The sequence below is a fragment of the Notothenia coriiceps genome, unplaced genomic scaffold (genome assembly GCF_000735185.1).
Source record: "Notothenia coriiceps isolate Sejong01 unplaced genomic scaffold, NC01 NC01_scaffold00037244, whole genome shotgun sequence".
NCBI classification, from domain to species: domain Eukaryota; kingdom Metazoa; phylum Chordata; class Actinopteri; order Perciformes; family Nototheniidae; genus Notothenia; species Notothenia coriiceps.
The window spans coordinates 16574776-16602640 of NW_011369945.1; the positions used below are offsets into that span (position 1 = coordinate 16574776).

The following is a 27865-nucleotide window of genomic DNA, read 5'->3' on the forward strand; positions in this document are numbered from 1 at the left end:
TTTACATTTGCTGGAATGACCCCTGGCACTTTCACACAGGAAGGACCCCCAATGTGGAACTCCAGGAATAGAGAGGAAGTCGACCACAAGGTAATCCAAGAGGAGGTCGCTGTATAGAATGACCCCTTGCATAGGTGTAGGGTGTGTGTGTGTGTGTGTGTGTGGTGTTTTTTCTGATANCCCTGGCACTTTCACACAGGAAGGACCCCCAATGTGGAACTCCAGGAATAGAGAGGAAGTCGACCACAAGGTAATCCAAGAGGAGGTCGCTGTATAGAATGACCCCTTGCATAGGTGTGTGTGTGTGTGTGTGTGTGTGTGTGTGTGTGTGTGTGTGTGTGTGTGTGTGTGTGTGTGTGTGTGTGTGTGTGTGTGTCTGTGTCTGTGTCTGTGTGGGCACCACCGTCTTACCTGGATGAGACATAACAAACTGTCCCCTGAAGCGGGCTTCCGTCTTGAAGTTGACCACCAGACGGCCCTCCTCATTTATACGCATGCTGGTTGGGTACATGGCCCCTATGAGAAGAGAGAACAAAGTTGAACAGTGCTTCACAAATGGACTGTGAGCGCCAGCAGGAGGCAGCGTTGCTCTGAAAACATACCTTGAAGCTCAGCCTCAGGTGGGCTGCCGATGCCGTCCTGCCACAGAATGGCTGTGTCGTACACAAAGGTGAGTTTGAGCTCTGACTGCAGGTCAAAGTGCTGCCACCCCCCCACTGCCACCGGAGAGTGGAAGACGTAGGACACGAACAGAGGAACACGCAGCGTGACGTAGGACTGGACCAGGTTCAGCACCTAAATAAGACATGAATCAGGCATTGTCAAGTTATGTAAGATGGATAGTTTAGTAGTTGATGTATATTGGATGTGAAGTAGTATCTCTGTGTACATTTGAAGGCCTGTTAACAAAAAGTGCCACACAAAAATGTATTTGCACATTTTCCTAAAATATGCATCTTTACAGGAATGACAGTGACTAGCTGTGAGACAACTGTAGCTGGCGTGGATCGATGTATAAAGAAAAGTTTGAGACCAAGCCCTGTTCATTCCCAGCAAAGTGGTAACTTAACTTAGCTCTGTGTGCTAGCTAGCTTGCTAACTGTCAGTGACTGTTTGCTAGCAAGCTATATAGCTCAATTGCTAAAGAAAAAGGAGGTTCAAACAGTTCCTTAATATAAATGTGTACTATCACATAACTGCCTGCAACTATTCCTCTTTTTAGGAGCTGTGTCCATCAGAGAAGTTAAAATAGAAGTTGGTGGTGGAACAATGCAAAGCTAATAAGCTACAATAGTTAAAAATCAATCAGAGGGGAAGTTAGTTCCCAAGTGAACTTTGCTTTAAAGAATTTGCTGATATTTACTGTGACCCAGAGAGTGTCTCCACTGATTGATAAACGTTGTTTATTTGTTGTCAATTTATGTGTGTCCTACCTGTCCATCGGTGCCTACGGAGCCTCCACAGTCGTTCAGCAGCTCTGACATGTCGTAGTAGCTGGTGAACTCCCAGAGGCAGGCCTCCAGGTTCAGGTTCTTGTAGAAGCGCAGAGAGTTGGCAGAGCGCATGGCCGGGTTGTACTGGTAGGGGGAAGTCTCGCCAATGATTTCAGGGTTCTTTGTGGCATCGGTGATGAACCCGTAGCCTGTTTGTATCTCATTGAAGTCGAGCAAGTTGGAGCAGCGATGGTTGCCAACGCGCGTGCCGTCTGGGCTCAGGGTGAGCTCGAAGTTGGACAGAGGTCTGGTGGAGATCACTGGTAACATGCCTGTTGAGAGTGAAGAGCGTGGTAAGTCTTGGTCTAGATTAGCTTACTAGCCATTTAAGACCATATATGCAACAACTGTTTGCTGCTCACCATCCATGTGAGGCATGTTGATGGTCAGTTTAATGAGGTTGGGGAAGTCCGGGTCATCTGGACCGGTGTAGCGGATCTTAGCAGAGAAAGGTTCGGCTCCAACAGTGCCTGCGATACGAGGCTGACACATACCTGCAAAGAGTCAGAAGTCAGCTAAACATATAGCAGTTCAATCATCTTATAATAGCATTATAATGCAAGTACACCCTTTAAGAGAGAAATTAACTTGAATTCCTAAGAATATTCAGACACGGGAATTCTTCCTTAAAATATCATTTGGATACAATGGGTAATAACTAGGTTGGCAAAAAACACTTGTGGTCATGTCCATATATTGTACGATAAGAGTATAACATAACGATGTTGACAAGCCTCCCCATCATGCTTCACTCACCCTCCTCCTTGCTGACCACAGCGATGGGGCTGGACATCTCCAGACCGGCGTCTCCGTTGGCGTTGAAGGCTCTCGCTGCACACTGAACCCGTGAGCCGCTCTGGAAGTAGATGGAATCCAGAGTGATGGACTTGGTGTTGGTGAAGAAGGTGTTGGTGTCCACCTCCCTCATGGGGCTGGTCACTCCATCAGAGCCGGTGGGGGCGCTGACCAGCCAGCGGTACTGAGTGAGCGTGTCGTTGATGTTCTCCACAGAGCAGATGGAGCCGGTTTTGTCGAAATCGTGGTACTTAGGGTTGCAAGCCTGCAAGGGATAACAAGACAGATTTCAATTAAAGAAAGGTGGGGATATACGTGAGTCTAAAAAGGCTATAGAAGGAAAAGCAGAAAATGTGACTTAAAGAGCTAAATTTAGACGAGGCAATTCAAAGCAAGTGCTCTACATTGGCACAAGAAAACATTGCATTCAAACGCCAATAAAAACAAAAACAGAGAACAAATCCAAAAACTGTTTAAAATGACAGAAAAAAAGGAAATATTTTTTTGCAGGCGAATAGATGAATGACAAATGATGTAATGTATCTGAATGGCACTGTAAAAAGACCTCAGGTATTTACAATGCTTGTTGCAAAGGTGGAGATAAAGTAAAAACAAAAGCTGCTTCACATCAGAAGCGCTACACTTACCGTCACACACACAACAGGGTATCCATTGGCCGGGTTGGGTGTTTCTTTGGTTTTAACTGTGTCATCGTACATGAGCAGGGAAACCACCAGCGGCACGGCAGGGAAGGTAACATCTGCCACACTGTCCATCTCCTCAATGTACACAATGGCCTTGTTCATCTGGCAAGAAGAAGGGAAGCATGTTGAGAAACTGATTTTAAATCCGACACACTTCACTAAAGGTTAAGTACAACATCTTTCCATCCTTCCTCCAACAGATTTCTTTCCTCAAACTCTGTTACCTAACATATTTGAGTTTGTCACGTGAGTGGTACATGTCTGATGTATGGGTTGTATGTCGCCATTCTGTTTATAGGTTTATCTACTGTTTGGCTCTGCTGGGACATTCCTCTCAGCATCTCATTCCAGAGGGAGAAGCTTTTTATAAGACTCCGTGGTTCAGGCGCGCTGACAGCAATGCCAGCTGCTGCCTGGCTATTTTCAACACAGGCTGACCTGACAGGGGCGCATGCTCACGTTTGTACATATGCAGCGCTGTACGTGTGCACATAAGAGTTGCAGCAATGTGTATGTTGCGATTGTGTCACCTGTACTTCAGCCACCATGTTGTCATCAGGCTTCATGTGCACAATGAAGGCCTCTCTCATCTCTCTCTGACCGTCAAACAGGATCTCGATCTCCACGAAGTGTTCCGTCTCACCGGCTTTGAACTCAACATCTTAGACACAGAGACAGTGAAGAGAGCAATGGTTATAAACACAAATACCTCAAAACAAGCGACTGCGTCACTTTTTAGCCACTCCACCATGTTCTCACCCTCTGACAGCGGGTTGTAGTCCTCTCCGGAGGTCGCAGAGCCGTCTTTGGTGTGCACTCTCACCAGTGAGACCTTTGATGTGTCTCCAACGCGCAGGATGGGAATCTTCACTATCGCCATGTCACCTTTGACCTGAGGTTCACGCACACTGTACTTGATCTCAGAAAAGCGGATTATGGGCCCTGGACAGGAAGAAAATTCAAAATGAACATGAGCCAAAACATCAAAGACATGTTTTTTCTCTCAAATGCACAGAGTAGAATGTGAGAATACTCAAAACATTATAAAAGAAACGTTGACAATACCGTCTTTTCAATGCAAATTAAATGAAAGCAGAAACACTACATTCAGCTTTTCTTTTTGTTTGGTTGTGTTTTATTTAGTTATTTATGGCGTTTTTATGCGTACAACGTTGTATGCAAGTGTATGACTGTATTTGTCATATGTGAATGTACTAGTAGGATTAAGTGTGCATAAAGATAAATGTATATTTGTTATGATGTAAATATAGATATATGTAGTCTTTAATGTATATTCTGCTTATACTCAGCCTGCTTGGAGCATGAATCCTAGTAAACAGTCATTCAAATATATGTGATGTTTATATTGCATATATTTTAGAGTACGTACTGTCCTTGGTGTCTGTGACTGACACCAGCGCCTCCTTCTGCTCCCCCACAGCGGCTCCATACGGAGACTTGCTCTTTGGATTTCCCAGGACCAGCCTGAACTCCTCGTCGTCTTCATGGGTGGAGTCGTCCATCAGGCTGACCACGCACGGCTTCTCAGTTTCGCCTGGGGAAAGAGTGGCCATCACACTCAGTTAAGTGCTGCGGGATGTAACGATACAGAGAGATTTAGAAGCAGAGGGGAGGTCTCACCTGGCAGGAAAGTGATGATTGATGCGTCAGTGTTGGGTCTCTCACTGTAGTCCATCATGACCTGAGCCGAGCCTTGGCGAGTGTAACAGCGCACTGTGGAGGCGAGGCTGATATCTCCACTGCGGTACACGATGGCTGTTACCTCCCCATCGGCCTCATCCACCTTGTAGCTTCCCTCCTTAAACTGAACCTTCGGCACTGTAAAGACAAATATCAACTTGTTACAAAACAGTTTCCCTGCGTCTAGGTGAAGTTACTGGACTCAAATTTGCACTACGTTACCGTAATTTTGGCACACACTATATTGGAAACTCACCGTCAGTGACTGTATCATTGATGGTGATGATGGTGCTGCTCGGTTCTCCCAGAACAGCATTCATGGGCATCCGTAACACAAGGTCAAAGGTCTCCGGCCCCTCCAGCTCCGGCTGACCCAGATCATCCAGGATGGTCACTCTGAACGTCTGCATCGTCACTCCAGGAGCAAAGTCAAGGTTTCGACTGATGCCAACGTAATCCAGTCCAGCTGCATAATAGAGAGGAAACCATGAACTAACGCTGTAATGCTAAAATCATGACTGAACAGTGTTTCTTACAGCTGAGTGTACCTTCTGCAGAGACAGGCTCACTCTTCCTGGAGCGGACGGTGACTGTAGCCGTCTTGGAGAGGTCTGTTCCCGTCCTCCAGACCTTCACCTCAACGTAGCCTGAACTCTCTTCCACAACATACTCAGGTTCCCCGAAATACAGTGAAGGCTCTGTGGGGTTTGGGAATAAAACCAAAGTACAGGGGTTGAATGACATGGTGCCCTTTAAAAAAAAACTCATCAACTTTAAAACAGGAATACAGTGTATAGAGTAATTTGAGTTGGATATCAAGCGTGGTAAATCCAGAAAAAAAAAATCATATGTCTACGAACATGACATTTTGTCTTAATCCGGATATTGTCTTTTCATCAGTTCTGCTGTTTTTCGTCTCTTGTCAGACAGACATAGCAACCTAAGCTTTTAATCGAGGACAAATTGGCATGAGTAGCTGAGCAAAGTCCCTAATTTTTGACTCAGCACAGGAAGAGAGCTTTCATCCCTCTTATCCTATCCTCTCCCAACCTTCCTCCCCAATTTATCTAAATCCAGACAGCTCTGTCTGAACTCAACGCCAAAGGGCCGGGGATACACCTGATGAAATAGGCGTGTGCTTGTGTGTGCACAGGAGTGAGGGGATGTTCCCAGTGTCTGATCATAGAGCAGCTGATAAGCAGTGTGCTGAGGGTTTGGCAGAGGCAGAGAGACAACCGTCCACTTTGCACAGGCAGAGGGCAAGAATTCAGAGCCCTGGACACATTGTCAATTCATCTCTCCTCACTTCTGTATAAGGACATAAAGAGTGTTTTCAGCACACTGTCAGCCAGTGCTCTTAGAGATCCTCTGATAGAGACGCCTTTAGCTTTCCTTCAACTAAGGAAGAAAGGGTACACACAGAGGGATTGTGGGAGTTTCTGTGGGAAATGGATTAATGCCAATTCAAAATAAGGCTTTATAAATGGTTTGCAAGTATTAGGTAAGAAACTAATAGCTTTGAAAATGCTAAGTGTATTTTCTAGTCCACAGTTGTGGCGTAATGGCTCAGTGTTTGTTGCTGCTACAGCCTTATATTGTCCAATAGGATGACCGGTAACTTATGGTGGCTGATGTTAGCTAATAAGATATTGCTGGATAACTGACATTACCGAGTCATGTAACTGACATTATCTTATTTATCCTTTATCTCATACTGTAAATGTCACTGTGTCTACTGTTCTGCAACATTTGTTTTCACCCTGAAGTATTTATGGCCCATAGCCTTGTTAAGGCTGATCAAATAACACAATAACAACAAAAAAGCAAATAGAAATTGCAGTTTTCATGCATTCACAAATGCATAGAAAGTTATATGTAGCAATGAATCAGTGTGGGATATGGTAAAGTTTTATAACCATAGGTTGAAAAACCTCAGTTTTCCCAATCACTTTATTTGTTCTCAGTTAGTGTTGCTTTTAACAAATTGGCAGGTCTTTTTCAGAAGTTGAGAGACGACTGATGCTGGATGGATTTATGGCACACTCTTAATGCCTCTCAGCCTCCATGACAGCTATTTAGTAGCAGGGAGGATGAGAAAGGGGGTTGTATGGAGGAATGAGTGCCAACATGGCAACCTTAAATATCAGTGGGAAGAAGAGCCACACAAATACAGTAACAATGGAGGCTCGGTGTTGGCCAGAGTCCAAACCACAAGTTTACTCAGACAGGCAGATGGTTTTACACACGCACAAACACACACTCTGAACCAGATTTATGATGGGGTGTTACTTCAGGACCCACCAAGAAGTTAAACCACAATAGAGGAGTCTTCTCTTGTCTTTTCACATGTCTGGGAATGCCCGCTGATTATTTATACATAAAGTTCAATTGTACTCCTGTGCCAAATTGGTTGTGAGGGATGCTTGCTCCAGTAGCACGTCTGTCACTACAACAAGCAACTCCAGGAAATGAGCCTGGAAGAAATGCTGGAGAAATGGGACGAAGACTCGCAAAAGGAAGACAAGATTTACCTCAAGGATTTTAAGTATTTTGTGTGGACAATTTGTCAAATTTGTTAGGACATTTCTTTGACGGAACAAATGAAACCTATGACACATTTGTAATTTATAGCTTTAAAAACAGCATTCCTTCTCAGTCCTATCTTTAACAGGAACAGGCAATGCAGTCCAGAGTAAAAACATGCCAGTCATTTGGATTCTCTTCACAATAGTCCCTGTCTCCACCACCTGCCTTTTGGTCCCCGCAGACAAAGGGATGCCCTCTGTTTCCCCTGAGCTCCCCTGAATGCCAACGAGGACTGGGGGTCGCTGGAGGAGCAGAGTGAGGTTTAAAGCCCTTTTATCTGTTACACTGTGGTGTAGCGTAACATCAACTGAAGCCGCCATTCTCCCTCTCAACACCTGCCTATTGTTATCTTGTTACCAACACTCAGACAGACAGAGACAAATAAGGAGGATAAATGAAGCGGAGTGTGTAAACAAATCCGTTCCCGGCACAGGAAGAGTAATGGACCCTAAAATACAGTAAAGCCAATAAGGCATGTACAGTATCCCGGGGTTTTGTTTTGGCGACTGTGGTTTTTATGCCGCCTGTGCACTTTTGATGGATTAATGATGTGCTGATACCAAAATGGCAAAATACAGCATCAAAGGCACAAGCTGAGCAACAGGATCATCCGCAGCTGCCGCCATGATGTCAGGCGCACTGTAACCACGGCACATGCTTCTTCCTTGACCTTTAGGCAAGCTTCACTCACTTTGAATGGAGCACCATGAAAGCAATGTGTTTCAGGCTCCATGCTCATGTTAGACAGCTTTTTAGCAGAGATCTTTTTCAGTGTGTGCTTTGGTTGATTTGTGTGTATCAGTTTCAGAATTGCAATAAATCTGTTGCAGCAAACAAGTATGTTTCTGCTGTTGTATTAAGCTTTGATTCAGGAGACATCCAGAAATCAACAATCAATGGTATGTAAGAATACTATTTTGCTCTTTTCATAATGTTGCATTGATGCATATTGATGCTGTGATCTGCTCATCAATCAGGTTATTGCTCACTATCCTGGCCTGGTCCAGCATTTTGATATCCTACTTTTTAGCAAATGCTCAGAACTGAGATACTTCTGTGACTTGTAAATCTATAAATGAAAATGTATGAAATCATGTGTAGGTTTGCTGTTAGTGGGTAGTTTGAAAAGGACCTGGAGGACTTTATGAAAAGCTGAAGAGACATATTTAAATGAGCAATAAATGTATCTGTTTCAATCTGTAATTATTTCATTAGGTCACTGCTTTTATCTCTTTAACCATCCATCTGTAGTTTCCTTGTATCTTTCCGCCTTTCCATCAATGTCCTAAACTGACCATTGACACACTTAAAATTGAATTCAAAAATGTTTTTTTTTACAAAAGGACGAGTGCATTCAACTCCAACTTCACTCACCGTCATCGATGTCTGCTAGGATGGTGATCTTGGCAGAGGGGAAGTTGGCGCCCAGCTGGCCGCCCATGGGCATGCTGAGGCTGACGTTGAAGCTCTCTTCCTCCTCATACAGGGAGTCATCGATGATGATGATGCGACACATTTTCTCCCGCTCATCTTTGTCAAAACGCAGCACACTGGTGTGGTCCTCGGCACGGGTGATGTAGTCAGAGTAAGACAGCACCATGCTGGGTATGGTGCCTGTGGCCGTGGCTGAGGAATTATGGGAACAGAGAGAGGACATAAAGGGTTGAACTTCAGTGGAAATGTTGGGTTACTGGCAGTATGAAGTCAGAGGGTGCCAAAGAAAAAGGGTACACAAAACATAGACACAGAGAATGTAACAGTAATGTAACAGTATGTTACAAAAGGAAATAATACAAAATGGACGTGTGGAGCGCCTTAGTAGCTGAGTGATTACATGATATTACATGTGAAACCACAAGGTCCCTTTTTGATTCCCGCCTTAGGATGTTGCATATCAAACCCATTTCCCCCCTATTTCTAGACTATTTCTGTCCTGTGTCAAGTGGAAATATGGCAAAAAATTACTTTAAAAATTCTTTGAAAAACATACAATACACGACAAAGTAGGTTCACATGTACATGCATCTTTTTAATAATTGAAAGTCTGATATTTAATGTTTTTTAAATGAATTAAAACCTTATTAATCCTCAAAGGCAATTAGATTTTGGGTAGTTAACATCAGAAAGGAAGGAGAAATATGTAAAGACAGACAAAGCCGAAATGTTGTACTTATTTTTTATACAATGGAATTGAGCTATTTTGCGTAAATACTCAAATAAAAACCTTTTCATTTGAAATACAATAATTACAAACGGGTTTCTCTCACCTTGCTGAGTGAAACAAACAACCATGAGTTCCTGGCTGGCGTCTCCTGAGCGTCTCACCGGCACTAACAGCTCTCCAACATCCTCCTCAATCCTGTACTCTGCTTGAGGAATGTAGACGGTGGATTCTGTTTTGAAAGAGACATACAGGTGATGAGAAACTGAGCATAACAATGAAATGAAAAAGACTGCGTTTATGACGGTGAGGCTTTGTTCACATAAGTGCATTTTTATATTCTTACCATCTCCAGGATCCACGATCTCGACTGTTGTGAGGTCGGGGAACTCGAGCACCGCCATGACCGGATCCGACAGCTGGATCTCGAACGTCTCTGAAGTCTCAAACTCCTGATCTGTGAAGATCTTCACCTTCCAGGTCGCCGTGGTCTGACCGGGGTTGAACTGGACCTGTTTCTGAGATTTTCCTCGGAAATCTTTGTCCTTCTCAGCTGTTCCATCCTTTGTTGCAATACCTGAGGGAGAGGGGTTTTGATCTCTAATTGGAAATACTGTAGATTCAATTGATGAATAAAAGGACCAAAAACCACAGAAGTCCCTACATTTATTTTGGTTTCAACACATTTCTTGGGTTGAAAATATCTGCATAATCTTTTAGTTATGTGTGCGTTTGTAACTTCATACTTGACCTTTACCAGGAAAGGTTATATGTGCTCTCAATCAGACCTCTTGCAGACAAGAGGGGAAACGGAACACCAGTCAAACAACGACACAAAGGATTTTCACCTTTGGGACACAGCATTGTTCTGAGTGTTGTGTTGATTTGGTGTTTCTGTGTAGGGATATACTGAGGATTTCCTGTAGCTTAACAAGGATCTGCAGAGATTTTAAATAAGAGGGTAGTACAGATGTTGTATGGCAGGGCTGTTCCTTCAAATGTTAAAGGGGCCATAATTATTCGTGAAATTGTCAGTTTAATAAGGGCATGTTGTGTAGTGACATTTCTTTACATCTGTTTATTGCGACTGAAATATTACAGAAATTCGGATTCTTAGAGGCAAACAAGAAACAGAAAATGCTGTTACCTCGGAGAAACTCTCTGACCTCAGTCATGAAAGATATAGAATATATAGATCTAGTTATTAGTCATTTAATTATAAAATATAAAGACTCAAGTCAACACTTACTGACGAAGGAGGTTTCTCCCAGGTAGCCTCTGCGTTTGAGTGTCACTTCCAGGAATTTGGAGTCCTCATCCACTAAATAGTATTCCTTCTCCACAGAGATCCAGGACCAGTTGAGTCTGAACGGCTGAGGCTTTAGTTTGTTTCCACCTAAAGACAGAAAAAAGATATATACTTAGTACAAAAGACCTAATTGGCAATGCAGTACAACGAGGAAACAATCTATTTTGTTCATATTAGAATTCACTGAGGCATATATACTGCAATCTGCTTTGGGCTCAAGGATATCAAAGCATTTAATTTTGGAAGGGGAAACATGATATCTTAATACCAGGACTTCCGTAAAGCTCATGGGCCTTCAGAGGAGTTGCCTTACTTTTTATTTCCTCTGATGCACATCCACCTCTACTTAACACTTTCCATTCACTCAATCCTAAAAGGGACCGTACCAACACAGACATAGACGGTCAGCTTATGGAAAAATTGTGTCATAGTCTGATTTCTTTAATGAGCGCCCTCCTGTAGACCTGTGTCGCTCCATCAAGTCCACGCTCTGTCGCTCTCCCTCTTGAACAAGGTGAAATAGTTTTTTGCTCCATTACCAACCTTAAATATGTACTTCTGGTTAAACTAACATGATTTAATCACAGCTTGATAAACTCTGCAGCATAATCCAGGACATATAGAATCATTTGACCCCTTCGCTTTCTACTCATTTTAGCTATTAAAGAAGCCATACTCATAAAACACACATCTGAACAAAGCTCCGAGAGTCACCTGCCACTGATCCACATCTTTAATCCATACTATCTCATGACTCATGTAATCCCTCAAACTGTCAGCTCAGCTTTGGGCACTGACTCAAAACTGGCTGCTTCACAGATATTTAAGATCGTGGGTTCGGCTACATAATCTGAATGTTTTTTTAAGAGCAGCGGCGAAAGTCCCTAGTGTCTTATCTTCCTGTGAGAAGAGCCTGGTGACCTGTGACTTCTGATGTGAAATGGGTCAAACTCAGTGGGTTCTTTGGATCAGGGGGTCAGAGAGGGCTTTCTCTCTTTAGTTTTGCACGACTGGTCACACCGGCAGCGGCCCTGCTGACCTCACTCTGCTTAAGAGCCTTAGAGGATTGAGGGGACTTCATTGGGTCTGAAGACACTTTTAGCACAATGGACTGATATTTTAAAAGACTAAAAGTATTTTATTCTGTACAATAAGTCCAAGAAATTAGAAAGCACAGAGGTGAATATATAATTGTTCCTGAATAAAAAGTAAACAGAGAATAATAATTAAACACAGAATAATTGCAAGGACCCTCAGACTGTCCACACCAGCATTGAGCCCAGTTTTGCCTCACTGAAGAAGAAAGAGGCTGCACTTTTTATGCTATGTGACTGGGGACAATGAAAAATCAGGGGAGCTGATAGTGGGGTATTCAGTACGAGAAGGGGGCCACTTCCTCAAACCCACATGTCAGTGCTGACGCCAAACCAGTCCGAGTCACAACAGGGGCAAACCGCCCTCAGAGAGATATGTTCAGATGCAACTGATATCCAGTGGATTTTCTGGGACAATGACAGCACTCAATCCCATCTTTATTGCCATGAATAGAATAAAGATGGCTGTAAATCCAGATAATCGCTGTACCTTTTATATTATAATCTACCTTCTTCCACAAATAGACAAATGCATGAATGCATGAAGCCCACGCCCGGTTGGACTCATGGTGGGCGAAGGCTACCCTCGATCGGGCTCCATGCTCAGGTTTCCAACAGTCACGGCTAAAAATACAGGAAACATGCATCATATCTGATTTTGCTCACCCTAGATTCTTTAGCTGTTATATGGTATGTGCGTGAAATGAAATATGTAAAAATACAGATTGCTTTGTGTGTTCTGTGCAGATCACTATACAATAACTGTGTGTGTGTATGATGTCCTGATGGATAAGACCCAATCTGCACTGCTTCACGTGTCATGGAGAACCAAAAGGGAATCCAATCCTCATCTCCATAAGAAAACTCCTTGGCACAGTCTGATGTAAGTCTTTGACAAACTTTAATTATCAGACTGTTTCTGTGTCAGAGAAAGTGTGTCCTGGCAGACAGCCCTGTGTGAAGCTGATATGAAAAGAAGCTTAGTCAGTGGCTATCATCGAGGATTATCAAATGAACACGGCAGACAAAAGGCTGTCTCTCTTTTGGCATTGAGCCCTCAGGTAGCTTTAGGTTTCTGCGTTGCTATGAGGAGTAAAACAATGGAGTTTTTATGAATGTGACAAGACCACAGTGTTGCATTGTTAGACTACATTGTCCTGAATAGCAGACACCTGTAGTGCAGACATAGGTAGTGGTTGTAATGCAGGGGTTCCCAACCTTTTTTCCCCAAGAGCCCCCCCAAATGACTCCTGTTGGAAGTTGCGCCCCCCACAGCGGTAATTAAAGTTTAGAATTCTCAAAAATGCTACAACTACTGTAACAAACTGGACATTTTGTTAAAGGAGGATGAAAGCGTAATTAAGGAGCACTATTGGAGTGACTTTGATGGTTATTGGACTCAGGATTCATTCATTTGGATTCCCGCTGTATGAAGAAATTAAAGGACGGCGCAGAAGTGGAACCAATTCACAAAGGGATTAAACTGTTTAAAACACATGCTCAAAGTAAGCCGGGTTTTGCCGATGTGTTTATGTGGATTCAAAAGGGTTAAATAATCTACAAAATGGAGGAGACCGATCTGATTGGGGCAACTGTGACAAATAATCCAACTGAAACCGGCATGGACAATGACTTTGCTTATCCAGAACAGCCTGGTTTGGACACTTTACAGGCAGAAGAAAAATTTCTATTAAAGAAAGAATTATATATTTCTTTCTTTTTATGCCTTTAATAGCTACTAACTTGAATTGTTATTCAAATTAATTAATCAATTATTTTTTATATTGTATTGTAATGTAGAGACAAGGCTTATAGTGACAATCATGTATTGCGTTACAATTATATGTAAAAAAAAAAAAAGAATAAAAAGAAAAAAAAAAGTCTAAATATGATATTTGGCATCGAATCATCTGAGGCCTGGCGCCCCCCCCTGCGATCTTTGGCGCCTCCCCGAGGGGGGCGCGCCCCCCAGGTTGGGAACCACTGGTCTAATGGATAGTGAGGTGGGCTGAAGATCGGGAGGTTGTGAGTTCAAATCCCGCCTGGAACACCACCACTAGTGTGTCCTTGAGAGGCACTTAGTCCTTAGTTACTCCAGGGAGAATGTCCCTGTAATCAATCATTGTAAGTCACTTTGGATAAAAGCATCAGCTAAATGAAATGTAATGTAACGATGGATTGTAGGAGATTCAGGATACTGAAGCATGTGTCATAGATGAAAAAATGCATCTATTTTGTAATCCTTTACCTCGATTTGAATAAGTCGCATATATTGTCAAAAATATATAAACACTACAACAGTGAACCTGACCTGTGATTGAACCAAAAACGAAAATAATAGCCGTGACCGATGACTAAAAGAGTCTAGAAGCATGTGTATTGTGACATATGTCAAATAGTGTAAAGGTATTGCCACAGTTTTTCACATTTAGCTGCCATTATCTCATCTTCTCATTCATTGTCTGACAAACTGTTATTTCCAAGGTTAACAAGAACCCTTTCATCTCAAATAAAATGTCCTTTCTTCAAAAAAAGGCAAATAACCTCCCATATTGAAAAGATTAGAACAACACATGGTATCCCAAAAGTCTGTGAATAAGTACCAATCTGCCATTTTCCTTAAACTCAGTGGATCTATTGCAATGTGTGGTCAACAGGTTCCTGCTGTACACGCAGCACAGGTGTTTACTTTGGTCCAGAATAACTACTGTCAGTGTTGTTCAAATTGCCAGTTTTTGTTTTTTTGGTTCCTTCCAAATGATTTGAATGTTTCTCATTCACTGTTCACTCAGTCACACAACTCCAAACATAAACTTAGTCAGAGAAACCAGTTTCTGGCTAAAGCAAAGATCTTGCTGTGTCTCTGTCTTTGTCCGTCTATCTGTCTCTCTCACTTCCTTCCCGCCAGACTCCCTCCAATGGGGGGCAGAGTGACAGCTGTACTCCACAAACCTCCCCCCCTCCCATGTTCCCCTTCCTCCCTGTGTCTGCTTTGTTCGCTGAGGGGAGGACAGCGAAGAGGGACAGCAGGCCGCAGTCTGGGTGGGCCCGATCCACCAGCATGGCATGCCTCCCTGCCTGCCTCCACATTGTTCACACCAGTGTAAAAGAGAGGAATCTCCCTTTCTACGACTTCTTTTGTAAATGCTGTGAGACACTGAGGCTCGAGCTGGAAAATGAGTCTCAAGAAAATCAAGAGATAATCAAGAAACCAAAGTTCCCAGCAGGGTTTTCCTTTAAGGTAACAACCAGCGTGGAAATGGTTTCAATTTGCTCAAAATAGACGAGTTAAAGACCTGTGAAAAATAGCTGCAAACAAGAAAGTCAAAATAGATTTCAGACATGATTGATGGTCCACTTTATAGCGGTCTTTATGACACATACTATATAAGACTGGCCATCAAATCCAATACATACAGTATCTGCCTGGCTCAGCTCACATTTCCATTAGCTTTTCAAACTGACAATCAACATCATTTCTGCTGGGATGTAAAGTTTTCTAGATCGCACATGTTTCTAAGTATCTCGGTTAGCAGCTAAAAAAAAATTAGCTTCAGCTTGATTGATGCTAATCACTGTCAAGGGCAGGGGCTGAATATTAAAGAAGTATGTTAATGTTTTTCTGTTTAAGGACCCGAGTGAGAGCAACTGGATCCTCTCCAAACGTTGACTCATTTTAGTGCAGTAAATCACAAAGTGACACATTTAGGTATTTGCAGTGCAGTATTTAACTAGAGGAAGCAAAATGACTCAGAAAAAGAGTGCTCTTCATACAATTTTGAGTAGCCAATATCCTACCTCAGCAAGAACACTTCAAAACATACACAGGACATTATAGCCTGAAGTTTTTCCTGCTCCAGCGTCCTTTGACAGCACATTCTGCAACAGCTCATATTTACACAGCAGTGCGGCGTGCACCATACATAGATGCAGTGGGATAGTGGGTCAGGCCGGAGATATCATTGGAGAGGAAGGTCAATATGAGGCTTTGACGCTCAACAGCATGATGCAAGGAAGGGCAACCATCTAAGAATATCCTTATCAAGTGACACGCATCACCATTATTACATTTCCTCATTAATCATCCTGTTGATATAAATACAGAAAGGTTTCAGTTAGCTATGTTCGGTATTTAAATGTCAATGGGTTTTTTAGGCATGGTCTATTAAATCATGGAGGTCTCGAACGTTGATAGAAACAGAAAATGTTTACCTCTTTTTATTGTTTGACATCTTAATAAGTACAGGAGGAGATTTTTTAAATAGTGAAAGCTATAACTTCCTCTCTGCGTTCCAAAGAATTCATGTAAGGAATGCCGCATGGTTGGATGTATTAATAACTCTTATCATTCCTTCCAGACAGTGGCAGCATGTGCTGTAAATCGACACATTACAGAGTCTCGATTAGTGCTTCAGTTCAGAGTAGTGAAGCTATCTCTACAGGATGTTACAAATCATAACTTGACAGGCACTGAGATCCACATCTTTGACCCTTGCTTGCCAAATAATTGATATAGTTACACAGTTGCTTACAACATTTCAAAGAAATCTAATTTAAAAAAAATATGTTTTACTGGGAATCTGTCTCTTTTGACTCATAGGGGTAGAAAGATGCACATATAAACAAAAAGGCTAAGTGCTTTCACAAAAATTACCTGATCTTGTACAATAAACAACAATGTCAATTACGTTAGCCTTCTTTAAAGTCATATTTAGTTGGAAACAAAATATAAAAATACTTGACATTGGCATAGCATTGCTTTGAGCAAAATGCTTGCTAGCATGCTCCCATAGATAATGCTTATCTTAGCAGCTGTAAGGTTTACCATGTTCACCATCTTAGTTTAGCGTGATAGCATGCTAACATTTGCTGATTGCATTACATCTAATGCTAATGGCAATATCTTTAGGTTTGTTAGTATTGGGTCATAATAGTGAAGTTAGCTTTTGGACGTAGGAATTGCAATATATAGAAAGTTAAACTATGACCAGAGAAGTAACAATTAATCACTAGACATTATTGTCATTAGTAATTTTATGACAAAGTTATTTATTCAACAAAATCTACCAAAGTGATGGACCAACAGACAATCATACAGAGTGACTTTGCCTCCTCAAGACCCATGTCGCTAGCATGTTTAAAAAGCAAAGGACAAGGAAAGGAGTGCGAGTAACTCAAGGACAGCTTGGCTAGGGGCAGCAACAGCTTTGCCATATGAGAGCAGATAAGAATAACCGCTTTAGCCATAGATCATAACTGCCCACCCTTCAGCCCTCCAACCAACATAAATCAAGGCTGAAGAAAATGGACAAAAAGTGGAAGAAAGACAGAGAACGAGGTGATAACATGTCTCATTGAAAGGGATATGGGGAAAACCTGAGAAGAAAGAAATGGAGAAGAGGTCAAAAGATGAACACACCAATGAAAGAGGACAGTAATACCATGAAGGGGTCTCATACGAGGGGAAGGACGGGAGAGTGACATCAGAGGGGGTTGTGGCGGGGGGGTCTGAGAGGCTGTCGGCTTCTAGTCACAGGGGGCCCCAACTGTGGCACCATTAGCCAGTAAATCTCCTGGTGACTGTTGACATGGGTGACATGTACGATCCCAAAACACAGTTAGGAAGTAAGGGTGTAACAAGTCAGTCAGCACGCAATCCGACTGTACAATAGAGGACACCCACAGTAATAAGGAAAATTCACCAACGATAAGACAAATATATACAAAAGTTCGAGCTCCTATTTGTTATCTTTTCCTTTCTGGGTTTTATTTCTCTTGGGAAGTGCCCCTTCAAGGCAGGCACCTCCACAGTGGAAGTCTGCAGGTTATCGGGCTATCTGGGATTGGGTTGGATTTCTGCGGAGCTAGGAGTGGGGTGACAGAGGGCTTTGAAAGGGGATCCCCTTGGAGCCTTCCCTCTCACGTACACACCTGTCTGCCCGGGAGACCACTCCACTTCCAGGCCTTGCTCTGTCTGTGGCCCTGGAGTCTAGAGTCTCCAAGGAAGTGCATTCCTCTCCGGGGTCTCAATGATCACATAACACTCAACCCACTGGGGTCTATGAACCCTATTCCAAAGCTGGAAGACTTTTTTTTGCTATTGGAAAAAGCAAAGAGGCAGCTTCAATTTATCTGTATGTTGTTCTGTTATCTCTTTGTTCTCATCTGTTAGTCAGTTGAGTTTTATTAGTACTGCTATAAAATCTGATGCTATCCTGCACCTTAAATTGGCAAACAGAGGCAGTGTTTCTGAAGACCAGAAGACTCCAAAGACTAATGATCCAACATCAATTTATTGTCCTAGTTCTAAGACTTAGAAATGAACAGAATCCTAAAGAAGTCTCAACAAGTCTGACCGTAAATAAGAGTTTCTTCTCTTGGCCTCTGGCTAAACTCATGCCTTTTGGACAAGGATATATGTGAATTGTGCATCCACTTGTAAAAACAAGTATTTATTGCCTCAGTGTCTCACACTTAGAATGGATGTAGAGCACATGTGTCAAACTCAAGGCCCGGGTGCGCCAAATCAGGCCCTTGGTGGATTTAATTTCGGCCCGCAGGATAATTTTTTAATTACTATTAGATCTGGAGCGCCGGTATATTGCACGCACACCTTCACTCCATCCTGAGGGTCTCCTCAGCTCAGAGCCTGACCCCAAACATTGATGAACTTGCACCCGAGATGAGATGCCAAGTGTCTGCTTGAACTAGCATCACAGAGCAGCACACTGAGTTTACATGGATGTTTCCTTCTGCACTTTTTTTTCTTGAGACAACAGGGCATGTTTGGTTTTTTCTTTGAGGGAAATAGTTTTTTTGAAGCTGTTGTTGGCCTGTGGAGAAATGTAATCATAAGAAATGATTAATGATTAGTAATGACGGAAAAGCTGCAGATAGAGCCATAAGAAATGAATGCAACTGATTATTTAATGTTTAATGTTGTTTTTATAGGCAATCATTTAAGCTTTGTTAGTTCCAGGTTTAATATGTGCAATAAGTTCATTTCAATACATTTTGCAATAAACATTGAACCAGTCCGGCCCTCGACTAGTACCGATTTTTTTATTTTGGCCCACTGTGTATTTGAGTTTGACACCCCTGATGTAGAGAGTTTCTGACCTGGTCATGTATGCAAGTTATTGCTTTCCCAAAAGACAGAAAGAATGAACCAAGTTGAACTACAGTTTGTGTTCGAGGTCATTGCCGAATTTGATATCTTACTGTTTTGTGAAAATGTAAAGTTTAGTAAAGTTATGCAGCTTTTTAAGAAATTATATAAAATCTGTCAAACGAAGACAAAAGATAAAGATGATCTTCTAAAGATGGAAGCCAAACTTAAATTAAAAAAACTCCTGTTCAGCCAATTCATCAATGTTCCTTCATCAGCAGCAAAAGCTGTCTCATTCTATAAAGAATTAAAAATGTCCAGTGCACATTTGGGGTGTACTGTGTGTTTGACTTAATTGACTTATCGTGTCATACACAGCCCACAAATCTGTTAGCAAATGTCCCATTCCTCATTGGTTCACTTATTGTTTTTTTTGCTTCTGTCACATGAATCATTTATCCTCTTCGGACGCATTTTCGGCAAACAGCTGATAAGCCAAAAAGCCTGCTGATGCATTCAGACGTGATGAGAGCTACACTAACTTTCCCTGCAGAGTCTGGAATTTAACCGCTGACCAGCACGTCTCCTGGCGTGAAACTGAATGTCCACCCCTGACCTCTCACCAACACACACAAACTTCAGCTGTGCCTGGCCACACACACGCTATTGCTACAGACACAGCATTTTCAAGCCTGATGAAGATCTTCATGTATCTACAAAGTTTCAGAAACATACATGCAACAAGCAACATTTGAGCTTTCTAAAGTATGCCAAACGGAAATACTATGTCTTTAAGATATGTAAATGATTTGGACTGTGTGTGTGTGTGTGTGTGTGTGTGTGTGTGTGTGTGTGTGTGTGTGTGTGTGTGTGTGTGTGTGTGTGTGTGTGTGTGTGTGTGTGTGTGTGTGTGTGTGTGTGTGTATATTCTTGACTTGTGAAAAAGCCTCAGTGCAGTGCATGTAATGGCAGGTTCCTCTTAAAGGGTGCTAAGACCCTTAAGCAGCTGCCCATATCAGAGCATCTACGGGGTATTTCCTAAAGCGAGGTCACACTCAAACTGTGTTGAACATAAGAATGTAATTAGATGAATAGTTCTGGAAATGCTGAATGAAACACGATGATTAAGAAACAGACAGAACACATTTTACAATCCACAAGGTGATTGCGGACAATTCGGCCTCAGTTTTATATATTTAAATGTTCTGTCTTCTGTCAAACTAATCTCTGTTTTTGTGTCTAAACGATCCTAAAAAAATAAAATAAAATAATTTGCCACTTTTTGGATTCATTTCCAAATTTAAAGTTATGAGTCACTTTTTATGGTGTTTGTTCATTACTAATTTTCAATGATTTTATGATTATGATTATTTGAAGGTGTGCTGAAAACAAGACGAGTAGGGGGGATTATCTTGGCGAGAGAATCTCCTAATGACCAGGAGTTTTGCTTCACACACAAACAGCTCATTGACTTAGATTTATAAGCAGATAGGCTGACCATCAGCGTGCTCTCCGACCTGCACGTCTCTACATGTTCAAGATAATGCTCGCTCCCCCAGGAGTCACCACCTTAACACTTCACATAAGTGATTCACCGGTTGGCTTAAATTGCTTTTATCTGTTATTTGATCTTTTCCTGGGTGTGCCTTTGTGTTTGTTTGTGTGCCTTCCCTTGTATGTGTGTTGGCGAGTGTGTAGGTAACCACATGTTAAACATTTGATCTATTATTTGGAATAGAATACGTGTGCTATTAATTACATGTATGTTGTGGAATAAGCTGCTGTGGCCTTTGCATGTGAACCGTGGTCATGCAGCAACACCTTTTTGTTTTATGTCCCAGTCTGCACCACTGCACCTGGTTCAACCGAGTTGGCTGGAAGCTTAAACAATGTATGAAAGCAAACAGAAAAAGAATGTTGAGCTAATTGAAGCCTTTGCCTTCCCTTCCTGTGGTTAAACCTCCACTTAAAAGACAAAAAGCGAACCTGCCTGTGCTTCAGGCAGATGCATAGGTCACACATGTAAAGTAAAGAAACTCAAATAAAAACACTGCAGAACAGTAGAGCATAAATAATAATAAATTATGTGGTTTCTATCAATGCCAGGGCTACTTAACCTCATTAAAAATAAATTATCACACAATTCACTTACAGTTTGGGGAAACAGTTGATTACTGCGATTCAGTCAAGGCTAATAAGAGGCTTCACTTTGCTGACAAAAGAAAGTCATTTGACAAAAAGACACTCCCAGTGTCAGTCCTCCCAGTCCTGCCTTTTTAATGGCCCTGATGGTGATGGTGGTATTATGACCAACATGGCCCTTAATCCAGCATAATTATAGCCTTAACTTTCCCTGCCCCAACTAATTGCATTTCCAAATCTTGTTTTGTATTTTAAAGTCAAAACTAAAATAGCAACCACCTGATGCATTTGTATTGCTTTCCATTCGCTATATTTATCATGCTGTTTATGTCAATCTGGGTAAACGTGACAGAGCTTATACATATTGTCGTGTCTGTAACATTTAAATGTGATTAATTCTATAGGATAAACAGGATAAGTACATGTTCACAGATATGTTCAAATGGGAAGAATAACTGACATAATCCCACAAAACATGGTAGATTTTTAAGTTCAAGCCGAAGTTTGCAAGACCCATCCCGATAAGATAATATAAACTGAAAAGCCCAGCACGCTAACCTTTACACATTTCAATGAAACTTCAAGCACAGGATGAAAGGTGGACATTTAAACAGTCAGAAAAGTGCCTTTGGGTAAATTATCCCATTGTTTGTTAACAATAAAGTTTAGAGCATGAGGTCGCCCCACTTCTTTCACTTTTACCCAGTCAGTGATTGGCAGAAGTCCCCTTTGACCCCTGTCCTTTAAACCGAAAAGAGATGGCGGCTCTATGGGTGTCAGTCATGGCCAACTGCCTTAAGTCTTTGTGATGCAAACACTTAGGAGACTGACAGAGGGCAGGAAGTTTAAAAGATTCCTACCTTTGTCTTCAACTGTGAAGTAGAAGATATCACTTGTGGCGTTGCTCCCATCCAACAGCACGTAATTGATCTTCATGTCATCAATATCAGCTATTAGAAAAACAAATAATAGAAGATTGAGTGTTAGCTGAAAATGTTAGGTAAAATAACTGTGGCAACTAAGGATAGTTTTAAAAAAAGTATACACATGTTACTTTAATTATGAATAAATTGTTATTACTCCATATTAGTTGTCATGATTTGTGAGCTGAAAAAAATGATCAAATGCATTTCTGGAAATCATTTTGAGTGGTTTTTCTCACTCTCCTTTTAGCTTTGTTTTTGTCTCCAACAACTTATAACGGAAATATCTGTTTTCTTCAATGCTTTCCTATTTGACCTTTTTATGCTTCATGGTCATTTCAAAATAATAATTATTGCATCTTAAATGTCAAAAAACCTGTTAAGAGATGAAGTATTGTGACATTTTCTTACCTTGTGAGAAGGTCTTGATGCTGTCGTTTCCCAGTGCGGTGTTAATGATGAAGCCATGCAGAGGAGCCTCAGAAACAGTGTATGTCAGGATGCTCTGGGGACTGTCGCGGTCTTCTGATTGGAGGGCCTTGCTGGTGATCACGAAGCCCACGTGGCCTGTTTGGAGGACCTTCAGTGAGGCAGCAGCTTTGTTAACCAAAATCTGGGGCACACCATTGTCCACAGTATTGATATGAATGGTCATCATCTGGGGCTTGCGTGTCTCATACACAGTGTTGGGAAAGACGTAAAAATCAGAATGAGTGCCATCTGTGACAGTGAAGGAGAAGCTGTCTTCGTTGGTCTCAGTGCCATCGTGCTTATAGCTGATAAGGTTCTCGTTAAGATCCTGCTTGGTAAAGGTTGTGATCGGTTTGGTATTGTTGAAAAGCAGCTGGCCGTGCACTGGCACCTGCGTGACTATGAATCTTAAATGGTTGTCTGGGGTGTCCCGATCCTCGGCTGTCAACTCAAATGGTGTGATAAGCTTTGTTTCTCCCTCCTCCACATAAAGCTTGCTTATAGTCAAGACGGGTTTCTTATTATCAACATCAGTGATAGACACTCTGAAGGTACGGAATACAGGATTGAAACCGTCCGTCACCTCAAACTCAAAGCTGTCCATTTTCATCTCATCGTCAGAGGTGTGAATGTAGTAGATCTTGTTGCCAGCAAGCTGCAGTTGGGTAAAGGTGGAAATGGGAACACCTGGATGGTCAGTGCACTCTAAGTGGCCTCTACTAGGCGCTCTTGTGATGCTAAAGCTGAGGAATTCATCAGGACTGTTAATGTCAGTGGTGCTGAGGAGGTCAGTGGTAAGAGTTACTTTCCCTCCTTCTTTAAGAGTCACACCTTTGTTGATAACATCTGGAAAAGCCATGTCAATGCTTCCAATGCTGATGTAGAAGTAACGGTCAATGAGTGGATTCAGGCCATCGGTGACATCAAACTTCAGCAGGTCACGGATTCCCTCCTGGCCTGTGTGTACATACTGGATGAGCTGCTTGTCAATTTCGTCCTGTGTGAAGTTCATACCAAGGGTAATATTACCCAAAACATCACCAAACTTGCTGATACGCTGCAGGAAGCCTTGACCTGGGCTGTAACGCACAACATATGTGAGCTCCTTGTCTTCCGAGTCAAGATCTGTGGCCTGAATAACTCTGTTGCTTATGACTTTTGTCTCTCCAATTTCAACATCAAGGCCATCATTTATAGCCATCCTTGGTGTCTCATCGTCAACAGGAATAACCATGATAAGGACTGTTTTTTCTACTGTATGTTTCCCATCTGAAAGTCTGATTACAAAGCTGTCCTCATTGGTCTCTGAGTCATCGTGTTCATAGACAATATTGGAAGCCTCTTTGATTTGTTCCAAGTTAAAGTTTTCCACAGGGATTGTGCCAGTGCTAAGCTGCAGAATTATTGAACCGTGTTTGGGATTTTTTATTATCTCAAAGTGCAACTCGTCCCCAGGAATGTCAGCATCAGCCGCGTTCAGAATTGGTGTGTCAATGACCAGACTCATGCCCTCCATTACAATAAACTCGCGAATGAAAATCTCTGGCTTTTCATCATTGGCTGGAATGATGACAATGGGGAAGAAGTGTCGTTCAGAGAAGTTGATTCCATCTGAGCAGCGGAAGGTGAAGCGATCTTCCACAGGTTCAACCCCTTTGTGGATGCTCTGGACATAGTAGATATGACCTAGGGCGATGTCTTTGAAGCTAAATGCAGTGATGGCTGTCCCGGATCTGGATTTCTCAGAGCCTGCAGATGGGGAGATGTTTTCCACGTAACCAGATGTTGGTTGGACAATAATGGTGCATAGGATATCATCATTTTCAGTGTCGATATCCACAGCTTGGATGTGGTCCAGAGTAATGACATTCTTCTCCCCCTCCACGACAACAAATTGCTCTACAACACTGACAATGGGTGGAATGCTGTCAACAGGAAGGATGGTGACTTGAACAGTCAAACCATGTACGTTGTTGCCGCCAACAACCCACTGTTCTGACATATCAGACAGAGTAAGGTTGAAAGAGTCGTATTCTTTGATTGGACCGATTTCACCGGATGTGTGAGCATACACCACTACCCCATTAATGATGTCTTCCTGGGTGAATCTCTCAGCGGGAGCACCATTTACAAGGATTTCACCAAGCCTGGGAGGTTCTTCAACAATGAAAGTTAGGAGGAGGTCATCTGTGTCTTCATCACGGCCCTGAATGACATTACTTGTAATCTCTGTGGCTCCGTTCTCCAGTACATCGATGGATGCTCCAAGCAGACCGTCTGGGAGCATAAGGGTGGGGGACTCGTCATCAACGGGATCAATGTTGATCTTGATGATGATGGGTACCTCATGAAAACCGTCACTGACATCAATCTTTATGGTGTCACTGACCGATTCCTGTCCACCATGGTTGTAGGTAAGGTGACCATTTGAAAGGTCTTCAATTACGAATGTTTCTCCTTTTGCCATGTCGATCCCCAAATACTGTAGCTGCCCCCACCGAGGAATCTGGGTCACGGTGAAGATAATACTTTCATCATCTGTATCTGTATCTGTGGCAAGCAGCTCGTTCCTAGAGATGATATGTGAAGCGCTCTCCATAACAGTGAAACCTTTGTTAGTGATAATCGGGGGTTTGTTGTCCACTGGCTGAAGGAAAATGGTGAATAGTCCATCTATTGTGTTACCAGAAGTGTCTTCTACAATGAATGTGAACTGAGCCACTTTTGGAGTGATGCCCAGCTCCTGGTCTGGAGGCTTGTAAGCTACTTTGTGATGATTAACCTGGGCCTGTGTGAACTCTATAATTACAGTGTTTGGGCTGTCAGTCAGTACGATGTCACCTAAGGCTGCTGGATTGTTCTCATCTGTGTCAGTTGGGGGCTTAATGATGGTGTATTTCAGGTCCCTGTCATCTGAATCTAAATCAGTATAACACAAGAAATGTTTCTTGAAGTGGGTTAGCTCATACTCCAGGACTGTCATGTGAAGGCTGGTGCTGGGAACAAGTTCTGGAGCAATGTCATCAACAGGGTGGATTTTGCTGGTGAACATGTGCTCGCCAGATTGATTAGGGGGGTCATTATCATCTTGGACCCGGAAAACAAAATGATCAACTACAACGGTGGTGCTATGGGGTCCAATGTGACGGTAGAAAAGCTTTCCATCAAGAATATCCTGCTGAAACCATTCTGTTACCACCTGCTCAAACATCTCATCTGTCTCGCTGAACTTCCAGAGAGACGGGTCAGAGGGAGGCTCCACTTGCCTTAGCAGGAGCTCCCCTACAGTTGAGTATGGCACTTCCAAGATAAACTTAATAGTGGAGTCTTCTGAATCGATATCTGTGGCACTCAGGATAAAGGGAGAGATCTGCATGACTTCATTCTTGAATAGCACCAGGCCAGTGTTAGCATTGATAATAGGTGGCTCATCATCAGTGGGAGCAATAGTGATTGGGAACAAAAACTCCACTTCATTACTGCCATCAGTCATTCTAAAAATAATGTTGTCGCTATAGGTGTCGCTGCCATCATGCTGGTACACCACAATGCCGGCGTCTAGATCGGCAGGTGTGAAGAATTTCCTGCGAGCCCCGAGCACCGTCAGATCTCCATGCTTTAAGCCATCAACCACAGTTATAGTCACATCTTCCAGGTTATCCTCATCACTAATCTCTAAATTCTGGGAGCTGGAAAGAGGTCGGGATTGCCCTTCAAACAGTAGCTGGCCTGTATTTTTGGTTGCTACAGGTGCCAAGGTATTCATAGGCTTTACCACAATCATAAAAGCAAATGTATCAGACACAGCACCGTCAGTGTCTACAACTTCAAACTCCAGCTGGAAAATCCTCTCTATCTCTGAGTCGTCTGAGGGTGGTTTATAAGCAATTTTAAGATCTTTGATGTCTCTCTGATAGAAAGAGGTGATAGGCAGGTTCTGATCATCTGTGCTGATGAGATAGCCCTGCTCAGGGTTCAGCGGTGTAGTAATATTGAAGATTAAATCATCTGGGTCAGATTCAACATCTTCAGCAGCTAACATGTCACTTGTAATAGCTGTCATCACAAACTGATCAACTTCCATCATCATCATGGCTACAAAGCTGGGTCTAGGACCTGTATTCTCTGCCCCCTCTCTAATTCTAACCATCATTTGGAAATACTCTTGCATAATGGTGTTGCCTTCTTTATCCTGCAGCTCTACCATCATTGGGATATAGTCTCTGTTAGGTGAGTTGGTTTTAGCTGTGTGTTTGTAGCGAATGCCTTGTTTCACAAACTCATCACAGTCAATAAATTGGCCATTTGAGGGGTTATTCAAAAGAGTGCCATACCTGGGAAGATCACCGGCGCCGACAAGAGTGGCGATCTTACACTGTGTTACTTCATCCTCAAAGGAAAACTCCAGATGCTTTTTGTCAATAGGGACGCTGTCACCACTGAGCTTTTCAACATTAAGGGGCATATTCCTGGTGAGGATCTCAAGCTGTTGGAAAACCACCTCCACTTCCAGCATGAAAGGAATGACAACTGTGTCTGTTTGGGTGTCATAACGAAGTTGTAGCTTCACCCGATCCTTGCTGGGGCTCCGAGATCCAAAATGAGTGTATTTGACGTCATCTGGTCCAAATTCGCAGGGGAACTTTTTAGGTGAGAGCATCCCAGGTTTCTGGGCCAGTGGGTCATTGTCCAAAACCGTGATGAGGCAGCGGTCTCCAGGCTGAACTTCTGTTACCAGGTCACTCACTGGGTCAAGAAACACAGACTTCCCTAAAGGCACCCTGATCCCACTGTTAGCAATGATAATGTTGTCTTCATTAGGTCCAGATCTGCGTTGATAAAGATGAGCGGAGCCAAACGGCTCTGCAGCTGCGGAGGCAAAGTAGAAGCTGAGAGCAAATGTCACAAGCAGGCTTCTTGAAAGTGCCCACTTTTGACAAAGTGAGGAACTCCGGAGACAACCAGCCATATCTACTGCTAGTTGCCTTGTAATTTACAAGTCAGCAGTAGCAGGCTGTCCCACGTAGGGAAAGAGCATAAAAAAAGAAAACTCTATTGGGATGGATTAGGCCTGAGAGTGTGTCCTCTGTGTGCCTCTCTCTTTGCTTCTGAGTGTGGTGAATGCTGCAGGATTGTGCAGGTAATAATGAAACAGTAGTCAGTGACAGACGGAGACTCCTCCTTCTGTAAGCGCAGGGAGGCAGCCTCCTGCCCCCATAGCTAATTTAAGAAAGACCATTGGACAAAAGTGCTCCCCCCCAACCAACACCCACCCTTCTCCCCTTCTCTCACTGAAAAAGGTGGGGGAAAGGTCCAAAAACGAATTGAGTGCAATCTTTGTGATCAAGTAAATTGTTACTGTTTGTAAATGTAATTTA

General features: G+C 42.6%; 1 protein-coding gene across 1 annotated transcript; it reads right to left on the reverse strand.

The window, feature by feature from the left end:
* Window position 1: 1 nt before the first annotated feature.
* On the reverse strand, window positions 2-27456 carry frem3 (Fras1 related extracellular matrix 3). The gene is made up of 19 exons (XM_010794321.1): window positions 22428-27456; window positions 21954-22043; window positions 10690-10836; window positions 9787-10017; window positions 9547-9672; window positions 8654-8905; window positions 5242-5391; window positions 4950-5159; window positions 4634-4831; window positions 4383-4547; window positions 3752-3934; window positions 3523-3653; window positions 2936-3094; window positions 2250-2553; window positions 1856-1987; window positions 1434-1765; window positions 603-795; window positions 404-516; window positions 2-28 (listed from the first exon to the last, which is right to left on the reverse strand). The coding sequence occupies exons 1-19, from the start codon at window positions 27454-27456 to the stop codon at window positions 2-4; spliced, it is 8172 nt and encodes a 2723-aa protein (XP_010792623.1).
* Window positions 27457-27865: the final 409 nt, after the last annotated feature.